A 10,857-nucleotide genomic window follows, 5' to 3' on the forward strand; every position below is an offset into this window, starting at 1 on the left:
TAATGACATACAGTAAATTAAAGTTAGAAGACTTGTCCCCACTATACAATAGGCTCCAGGATTAAGCTTGCTTTAGAAATGCTGGCATGAGAACAGTCACACTGGTTCAAAACGAGAATCCATTTTAGCAGTGTTCTCTCTTACAAAAACCATTTGCAGATTCCTCGGGAAGAGCAGGAACTAAGCAAATTCATATGGTGCTTCCCCCTAATGCTCCCCCAGCCTCTGACTACTGTCAGCTTAGGGAACTCTCTGCCCCTGCTGTAGTGTGTTTAGTATCCCCACGGATCTCTTTCCTGCACTTTTCCAGTCTCACTGGAATCGCTATAAACTTCCTCTATCACAGCATCCTTCGGCCAAGTGCTCTGCTGCTCACCTCCTTGAAGAGCCGCCTCCTTTGGCTGGACTTCCTGCCCCACCGGCACCTCACTTTGTTTTCATTTCATGGCTCCCAGCTTTTGGGCAGGAAGAGACAACCTCTACCTGCCCTCCCACAGTGATCCTGTTCTGGTGGGTCTCCAGCAGTACCTTTAAGATGTCTCTTCCAGGCTGAGGAGTCTCAGCCTTCGCAGCCACTCCTGACAGAAGCTGATTTATGCCTTTAATTGTCCTTGTTGCCTTCCTGTGAATCCTCTCTAGGTCTAACCTACCTTTTCTAAGACAAGGGGACTGGTACTGCACAGTACACAAAGTGTAGTGAACTACAGTTTTATACAGTGACCTTGTATTTTCTGTTTTGCTGTCAGCTCTTTTCCTGATCATTCTCTGTATTTTCTTCCTTTTACTCTGCTCAGCACCAACCTGACGTTTTCACAGAGCTATCTATCAAACTTTAGATGTCTGTCCTGACTGGTGGAGGTCATTTGAGAGACCATTACCGTAAACATGAAGCTAGGACTGCTATTCTTTTTCCTCACGTGCATCACTTTACAGTGTATCTACCTACCTTCTGAGCATCACCTGCCATTTTATTGCCAAGTTTGATAAAGACCTTCTAAGATTCTTCGTTATTAGCCACTGCCTTCAGTATTTCGAGTAACTTCATGTCATCAGTAAACTTTGTACCTCGATGTTCAGGCTCTTTCCAAGGACACCCAAGCATGTGTTAAACAGGGCAGGATCCAGCAGAGACCCCTGTAAAACTCCACAGGGGAACCGGGCCCGTTACAAGAACAATCAAAAAGATTACAAGGAGAATCCACACCACGGTTCTCTCATTTATGCCGCAACTGGGACGTGCATTATGCCAGGTAAGCTACTTTACTACCTTTTTATTTCCTCAGCCCCCAGAATGTTTATGTTAGTTAAAAACCAGAGAAGGAATGCTAACCATCACAGCATTTTATTCTGTTATTAAAGATCACAGGACAGAGGAATCCCTTGTGGTAATGTTAAAGTTTCCAGCATATCAGTGACAATATGAGAAGTACCACAAAACCCAAAGGTAATCTCCTCAAAAAGGAAAGCCAGCGCAGGAGAAATAGCACAAGAACTGGCTGATATCCAGGCAGATAGGAACATTATTACCAAGACACCTTTGCCATCCATCCTCCCATATGAATGACACAAAGTATGATGGGCTGGTACACAGATCAGGTCCAGTGGAACTCGTGGATACAGTTATTGAAAACAGAAAGCACAGGGGCATCTGGCTATTTATTATTCAGGTCGTTCCAGTGCAGGTTTGTCATCAGCTTTGAAAGCATTTAAGGTGTTTGACATGATGCAGAATGTAACAAAAGCAAGTCAGGAATTTTCTAGTCTGCAAAATTTTATTAAGCAACAGCTGGACAACTCTTACAACTCCAAATCATCAAGGAAAAAATAGGGCAATCAGTCCATCTCTCAGTCATGTAGACAGTAAAGAATTTGGACAAACCACATTTTTATAGGGAAACCAACAATGCTTTCTAGGCACCTCCTGCAAAATCTAGTACACAAGATACATAAAAGGAGAGGCAGACCAAAGGATGATTTAAGTACAATGGAAACCAGGTATATCATGGTATATTGAGGAGGGAAAAAAAAAACAAAAAACAAAAAACACATGAGACTCCCGAAAATATGTTTAAAAAATTGTATAGGTATGTAAAAGTACACAAATTGTGTACCAAATTTTCAAAAGCCTTAAGAAAAACATGCCGGGCTTGCTAGCTTAAAAACGCATGCACCTGCATGACTATGCGTGCTCATTAAATAAAAAGAAATGGAAAAAAAATCCAAAATCATGTTCAAAGTTGTAGTACCAAAATAATGCATTTATAAACAAATGCAACTCCACTACTTTTTTTTCAGGAAACACTACAGTGCCTTTTCAATCAGATGCATCTCCATGCTGTGCCACAACACCATATATTTTATCTACAACAAACAACGAGATCTTGAACAGACAAACCCTTTCCCAAATGCACAACACAAAAAAAACAAAATGACAAAATGAATGAGGAAACAGTGAAGTGAAGGGAAACCAAAGGCAAAACACGCATCAAGCAAATAAAATAAATGAAGGGAAAATTAGGAAAGTTCTGAACAAATAGCTTGAAACAACATAGAAAGAATTACAAACCGAGCGCTATCTCAATGAAATACTTGAAACTCAGGTGTCTGCACACTGGTAGAAAATGTTTCTCTTTTAATGTTAATCCATATTACCAGAAACAACCATCTATTTGGACAGTAAGAAAAATATTCCACAAATAAACAACATTTGTCAGGATTCAGAATCGCTGAATTAGACAACGTTTTTAAATTTGTAGTTATGTAAATGGGAGGGCAAAGATTAAGAATAAACTGGCAGGCTTTAATATCATACCATCTAATTTTTTCATTGAGCACTTTGGACAGGTAAGTATTCAGTATTTTCATTTATTTAATTTTAACTCTCACAAAATCATGTTGTTTTGATCCTGCAGTCAGCTAGCTCTGGGTCAGCAAACCTTTGCATTTGCATAGAGCTTCATAACAATCGGTTTGCCTGGAAGCACAAATCTGTCATTATAGATCCATATGAAAAATCAAAAGTTAAAGGGAGAAGTTTTAAATTTTCATAGCAAGAATTGCTTTGCTGAATCCTATTTTATTCTCTTATTTGGTTAATTGCTCTTGTCTTAAAAATCTAACCTCCTAAATGTACCAACAATCCAGCTGCCCAAATAAATGTTCTCCTAATACATCTTCAGAGGTACCAGGCAACATGCAAAGCTGAGTCTTTTAATCTTAAACTTCTCTGCAGGATTTTTTTTAGAGGAAAATTAAATAAACATGAAGATAAAATCATTCACATAGCCCATCGTTCACAAGTAGTAATTAATGTTATTCCTTCAAGAATGATGCATGTGAATTCCAAACCTTCAAGAAGGACCTGTGGTGCCTACCTGCAGACTACTCCCAAGGGCAGTAGGACTCCAGACCGGTATGTGCTGATGGAAGATTGTGCTTGCCTTGAAGGTGAAGGGACTTAAAAATGAAAAAATTCCTCTACCAGAATTGTTCCATTTTTGAAAGCAGTGTGATATTATTTGCTCTCCTATATTGGGAAAACCAGTATGCCAACCTCTAAATAAAACCAGCTTAATCTCCTGTGAGGGAGTCCTAGAAATGAGAATAAAAGACAAAATTCTGAAAGACTACTGTGGCTGCAATTTTACTTCTAGTGTTCTTGGGGGGGGCTTATACAGAATTGTCAATATGGTTGTTGGTTAATGCTTTATGATTTTCTTAAGTGGGTATATGGGTCAAGTAAGTCATTCTTACCTTATAATCATGCAGTGACAGTAAAGTACATTTGGAGTCAGGTTCCACTGTTACGTATCTTGGTGTAACCACCCAGTGAGGCTAGAAGCTGGCCCTTTGTTAGCACCCCAAGCAAATGGCTCATCTGTTACTCACCTCCAACTCAGATTTGCTGGTCTGGAGTCATTTGGGCTCTGCAGAAATGTGTGATTTCCAAACTGTTGCTCTGGCACACACATTCTTAAAAGCTAATAAAAACTTACTCTGTCTTCTCTCCTTTTTCTCTTAATCAAGTCAGTTTTAGCACGCATTGCTCCCTTCACACAAGGATTTAAACTGTTGCTGACAGGTAACAGGGCACCAAGATAACATAGGATTACACATATCAGGCTGCAAAAAAAAAAGCAAACGCGCGGAAGTTGTCTGAGGCAACAACCAGGCAAGCTCCCAGATTTGTCTGGAATTTCTGAGAGGACACTAAAAAAACACACCAAGGAAAGCCTGGGCCTGTGGAAAGTGAAGGCTCAAGGCAGGTATCTTTGTCTGACACCTGTGTGCCTTCTTGCATCTTCATAGAAACAATGGAACAAAACTGGAGAGAGAAATGTGGAATTACTTTCCTGTGCCTGCATCACAGAAGGCTTACTAACTGGATGAACCTATGTGCAGATTTGCTGTCAGACAGTCGATATTCAGGCAGTTCGAGGCACCTCTTACTGCTGCCTCTGGAACTCAGAGAAAAACTATTAACGTGCCAGTTCCTTTTCTGACTCTTTCATCCCCCTCCCTCCCATACTTTCTTGGAGCATTGTAGAAACATGATATTCCCACTGTTTCAAGATTGAGTTGGTTACTCTGTGTGTGGTGCACTTCATGCAAGACTTTAAGTACCAATCTTCATACTCTGTTAGGAGCTTTATTTTGAGGATTTTTTTTTTTAACGTATCAGGTTTTCCATTGCATCCCTTGCAACTCCAGTGGAGCAGACTCTTGACTCCAAATGGCCACCAGCTGACACAGTGGAGCTTTCTCTGCCTAAAGCTGCTGCAGCTAAACCTTGTTGCAGCTCAATGCTGCTCTTGGAGCTGAACTGGAAGGAAGAGTGGAGGAAGACCTGCTCCTCCAGGTCTCTGGTGGAGCACCTCAAAGAGGCCAAGCTGCTGTAGGCAGTGTCAGGGCTCTGCTCAGTCAGCTCTGTGCAGCACTAGCTTGGGTGCCTGCAGCACTGTGGCTATGCTGGAATCAGCTGAGCCCAGCTGAAGGAGTGTGTTAGTCTGAGCAGAGGGAAACACGTCCTGCTGCACTCTTTCTTGTGCCACAGCCAGCTTATACCAAGCTAGTTTGTGTGTCTCTGCACAGCAATGAAGTATGCCATTGTTAAACACTACTAAGCTATGCAATGAACTCCTTACAAACTGAGCCTGTATTATACCCTCTTTTATCACATAAGCCACCATATTTTATATTTCAAGAAAAAAAAAACATTGTACTAAAGAAGAAGGAAAGCTTTATATTTTTAAAAGCACTCCCAGCTGAAATATATAGTTTGAAACACAGGAGAATACACAATGCAGAAGGACAGATTTCTGCAGGTCCCAAAGAAGTTGTCTATACTCTTCGTAGTCTACGCAGTCCCCCAGAGCAAACTCACTGCTTTCAGCTGCCAAAAAAATATTTTTGCCTGCCTGAATTATGAAATTTTGCATAATATCTCACAAAACCAGGTCTTCCTATCTGCATTTTGAACTTCTCGCAGCAAAACATACTGCTAGCAAACAATTACTTACAAAGATGCTCTTTAAATATAAATAAGAAAGTGTGTATAACTCACCGATACATAGTAATAAAATAATCCCTAAATCACTTATTACATTACACAAGATAAATAATTTGTCTTTTGGACGTTAACAGGAATTCTGCATTAAATTATTTTAAAAAAATCCCTCAAAAAAAAAAAAGGCAAAATAAAACAAACAACAACAACATAAAAACCATAAAACCCCTAGGACTGTCACAATTATTGCACAACCAAAAAAAAAAAAAAAAGCTTTGGAAAAACATATTCAACCACTGGAAATTACTGTGTGTATAAAAGAACTACGTATTTCTGAACACCTTGCTACATTCTTCCTAGAAGAACTTAGTTATCTACAAAAAACCTGGATTTTACTAACTAAATATAAAATATAAAATCTATCTATTGGCTGAATGCAACAGCAATCTTCAGGATTTAAGTGATTATTTTGTGGGGAGCTTTTAAATTTGTTTCTCATATTGCATCTCAATGAAAAAATAAAAGAACTGCTGCTTTCACTTGTTCTTTGTATAATTGAGGATCCAGTTCCATTCTCAGAATTTACATAATTTCCACCCATTTTTTTACAATTCTACATATTTGAGGACAGTTTATATTTATTATAGTTTTATATCTCTAATACTGGGTATTCCCTACACTATTAAAATCCTCAATTAAAGGGACTCTGTCAAAGTATTTTCAAAAAGACAAAAGAATTATCTTATTCTATAATACCTTCTGACAAGTAAACAGGAAGATTGGAAATTGCATTTATTTTCCCGATTTATGATAATTATTCTTTGTGCTTTGTTGGGCCAAAGAACAATGTCTCTTTCTATGCCAAGGATCTTTGTAAGTGCTACCAGAATGATACAATCCCAACCTTGGCCAATGAAACCACATTACTAATGCTGTCACTTGATATATCTGGTTTCAGTTTCTGTTTTCACATTAGCATAAATCTGTTGATAATTGGAAAAAAATGATTATGAACCAAGTAAAGAGGAATACCATTCCCTGGAAAGTTAAAGAAACTGCACACAGAAGTCTGTCTTCTTACATTAGGTTTTGTTCAGAAAAAAAAAAAAAAGAAAAGAAAAGAAAAAAAACACACAAGAAAACATTCATGTTCTTTGCATGTGATAAAAATGTTGGCTTAAAACTACAGGCAATATTCCTTTCAGCATGCCACAATATGTTTCTTGTCTTATGGCGTTCAGCATATGCCTGTTATATTCTAATTAGGGTCCGACTGGTTAGCAGAGACCTTTGGGCAGGAAAGGACACTCATCAGCCAACTTTCCTTCTCGTGTACTGAAATCAATGGACCCGAGAATTCAACCGACTGTTTGCACAGCGTGTAACTCAATATAAACAAGGGGCTTAATAGTGCTTCCTCCACAAAAATCAGAGAGAACAATTTCCACAGATTTAAAAGGGAACAGGACCAAATCCATTTTGGTTCCTCTGTCCCACACACATTACACATATAGGCAGGCAAACTGCTGAGTAAGTCATGCATGTGAGAAGGAATACAAATGGGCCCAGACAACGGATAGAAATTCAACAAAACTAATTAATTAAAGCAAACAGCAGTCTGTTAGATGCCTAGGGGAATGTTGTGCCTGACATGCAAGCAGAAGCTGCTCAGCTTTGGCATAATACAGGCATGGAGCCGTCTATTCCCCCCTCCTTCTTTCCTACCTCTACTTCCTCTCTCCAAGGAAACCACCTTGCAGAGGGTTCTTTCTGGACTCACCCTGCAGGACGTTACCTGTGGATGATCTGCCTCGTCATCTCTCTTGGCAGTAACTTGAAACTCCTCTATGACTGGTATCGTTCCCTCTGTGCTGCACAGCTTTAGAAGCCTCAGCAGAGCAGAAGTTACTACCTCACTGCATTTTGGTAACTTCTGCTACAGCAGGGTCCTCTCTTCAGTGATGTTTGTCTAGAAGGAATCAGGTGCAACACAGATCTGTCCTACCACTAGAATTTTAAAAAAGCAATGAGAGAATCACATCTATTCATCTTAAGTTATACAGTTTTTCAAGTAAGAAGTTAAACCGGATGAAAGACAAAGACAAAGCAGCCATCAACACCTCAACCAACCTATCTTCCTCTGTGTGCCTTTCATGTCAAAAAAGTAATTTCTGAAGGAAATCTGCAGTTGCATTTTGTAATCTAATATCCAAACAATTACATGAATGATTATGTTTTTGTGTATTACTGAGGAAACTGCTTCCGTATCAGAACATATTCCATAGCAAAATGCAGTTAAGGAGGAAAGAGAGAAAGCAAATAAACATGTACACAAAAAATGGACGACACAGAAACTCTTCTGTGCAAGCAACCCTTCTGAAATGCTCAGCAGGTCTGCATGTCCACCAGAAAAAAACTGCAGCCAGAAAGAGCTGTGCTACTGTTAATAAGCCTTCACCTGTAACACTCCATTTAAACTTTGGCTTGCCACTCTTATCTGGAGCGTTATATTCTCAAACAACAGTCACAAGGACTACTCAAGTAGGAAGGTGATAAAAGGGATGACTCTGTCCAATTTTTCCTTCCACTTTTAACTCATTTGTTCTCCTGCCAGACATGATGTTGTTTCCTGTAATGAAATTGCCTTCCTGATCAAATTACTTCCTGTAATGACTTGCTATGCTTCTGTCTCCTTCCTAATTTTAGCACAGGTACAATGTTGTGGAACTCAATTTGTATTGATTGCTAGGAAGATGAATACACTGGGCCTTCTCATTCACTTGAACAACTTTGTTTATAAAGTGTAAACACATTTAAATGAGGAGCATGTATAGGAGTGGCCTTGGAGGTACATCTGGCCACACTGTACCTCTCCCAGCTGCAGGCCAAATCGAAGAATACTGCTGATCAATATGAGCAAAGAAGCTCATAATTATTTCTTCCCGTCTTTTCTGTCACCCAATTAAAGATGTTTATCCCCAATAACAGCACACAAAACAAGCAGACATCAATTTCTTTGATACACTGGGTTTTAAAACCACCCATTGGTAACAGTTTTGTTTCTCTTCTGAATAACACATCATTATTTATAAATTAAATATTGACCTACATAAGCCTCCTTGGAACTTGTGGTGCTCAGTTATTATCAGAGATCAGAGAAGAAACACGTGTCTTCAAGTATTATAGCTTCTTTTTTTTTTCTTTTTTTTGCTGCTATCTTTGATGTAGTAGTAGTAGTACAAACTGGACCAGAAAAAAAGTTATGTTCCCTGTTTTAAAAAGAACAGCATGATATAAGGCAGTCTATCAAAAAGAGCAGTCTTTTTTAATCCCCCTACGAGCTTACATCAGCTATTGTAGCAAACACGGCAGAACCACCACAACAAGCCAAAAGCCACACTTCTCCACATAACACTGAATGGCTCTCAACCCTTTGCTCTTTCTGAAACCCAGCACGATGCTTTAAAAAAAGAAAACACTTGAAAACAAACAAACAAACAAAACAGAAAAAAGCCCCCCACCCTCCACCCCATGACTGATTAGAGTTAATGCCCTTGTGTTGGGCACCAAGAGACTTTTCCAGTTTTACGGCCTTCTTCGCTCCCAGGCACCTCTGTGCACCTAAAGCAGGCTGCTCTGACATTTTCCGGTTTGGACTTTACGAGAAGGTTTTGTCAACATTTTTCTCTCTCCAGTCTCTGCTTGTTCATTTGAGGCGTTGAGTCACATTAGCCAGAGCAACAGCAAAGGCTTGCACTGCAGAAAATGGATACTGAAAGTCCAAAATATAAGCATTGCCATCAATCCTTCCAAACTGCATCACCTGGGAAGCAGGGGAAGAGGAGGAGGGAAGGAAAAAGAGAACAAGGTCATAAAAAGTGAATCACAGCAAAGAAAACAGAGAATAATGAAATGTTTTTACTCTTTTGTAAGAACACTGCTGTTAATCATCCTCAACTAATGTGAGTGGGGCTGTTCACAGAATGGGGTATGAAGCCAAAGAAGAGTAATACTGGACCACACAGAGTACTTGACTGTAGTATTTGACTCTATAAATTGAGCTTTTGAATATGCTAGACTTTATAAAGCACGGGTGTAAGCAGATTGTTACCAATGACTTCAACAGATGTAGGCCACACCAACATCTTTCTTCCAGTAAGAAAATGATTTTCTCTTGGAGAGATCCTGACATCATCCCATGAGGAAAAGAGATTTTGTTTTTAAAGGAAGGAGCTTTCAGGGAAGGGGAATAACCAACCTCCTGACCACAGCACTTCAGACCCAATAAGTTATACTTCCTCTTTTGCGTAAATTTCCCTAGCACATAATTACACTGAGAATGAATTAGCAGAGGGGCAATGGGAGCTGCTTGAAATGTAAAGCGTGGTGACTCAGGTTGTTCTGCTGCAAGCAATATCTGAAGTTTGGCCTCCTATTGCTGCTTTTTCATTGGCTTAATCAGAAGCCCAGATCATATTTTTCCTGCAGTGAAGTTCCTTGAGCTAGAATGGAGGCTGTCTGCAAGTGGAGGCAGGCTTTGTCCCATCACCAGCAATGCCTATGGCCAGCATGGTTTTTCACGGGCACGTTTCCATGGTCGCTTCCTTTTCAATGAGTTGTTCCAGATGGACAAAACCAAGAGACTACCACTGGTCATTCCATTGGATATTTAAGACACTGAACTCCCAAGTTAAATCAGAGGGAGCTGAGAGCTTCGACGTTTGTAATAAATCAGAAGAGATGTTCAGAGATGGTACAACTGAACTAGGAATTAAATCTATATCTCCCGAGATTCAGTTTGGTGTCCTGCTTATTTGTATCAATTAATGGCCTGGTTTTGATGTGGTAACATCCCATTCAGGCCAAGGTGAGAGAGCCTAAAACTAAATACTTTGATTTTCTGAACTTTCCACAAACTCCTCTACCCACAGGCCATACGTAGCAGGCCACAAGCTGCTCTTGCTAGGGGAAGATCAGAGCTCCCATTTGTTCCTTTAGGATTAAGAACCAGCCCCAGAGGCCTGGGAACTCATGAGGGGAAATTCTGAACAAGGGAACCTAATTGTATGTCTATCTGTCTTAGTTATCTGTTGAATGGAGCTGACCTGTGTAACCATCACAAGAACTGAGCAGTGCTCATTAAACTATCATCTGCAATAACTGACTTCAAATGCAACTACAGCTGGGGAAATGTATTGCATTTTCCCTTGCACTCTATTACAAAAACCATTTACCTTCAGAAGTAAAAGCTAGTCAGATTAAAGGAGGCCTTTGCTCCTATGTCTGACTGGAGTAATTCAAAACATACTTGGTAAATTTACTTTACAGCTGAACTTTGCCCTTAGTTCTGA

At 39.7% G+C, this 10,857-nt stretch overlaps 1 protein-coding gene across 1 annotated transcript in view; it reads right to left on the bottom strand.

The window, feature by feature from the left end:
- Nucleotides 1-2,602: 2,602 nt before the first annotated feature.
- TULP4 (TUB like protein 4) overlaps nucleotides 2,603-10,857 on the bottom strand; it is a 157,242-nt gene continuing 148,987 nt past the window's right edge. The window contains exon 15 of the mRNA XM_035538290.2: nucleotides 2,603-9,329. Coding sequence (XP_035394183.1) covers nucleotides 9,213-9,329 — 117 coding nt within the window. The 3' untranslated portion in view covers nucleotides 2,603-9,212. The remainder of the gene's footprint in view (nucleotides 9,330-10,857) is intronic.

Source organism: Cygnus atratus, chromosome 3 (assembly GCF_013377495.2).
Source record: "Cygnus atratus isolate AKBS03 ecotype Queensland, Australia chromosome 3, CAtr_DNAZoo_HiC_assembly, whole genome shotgun sequence".
Classification (NCBI taxonomy): Eukaryota; Metazoa; Chordata; class Aves; order Anseriformes; family Anatidae; genus Cygnus; species Cygnus atratus.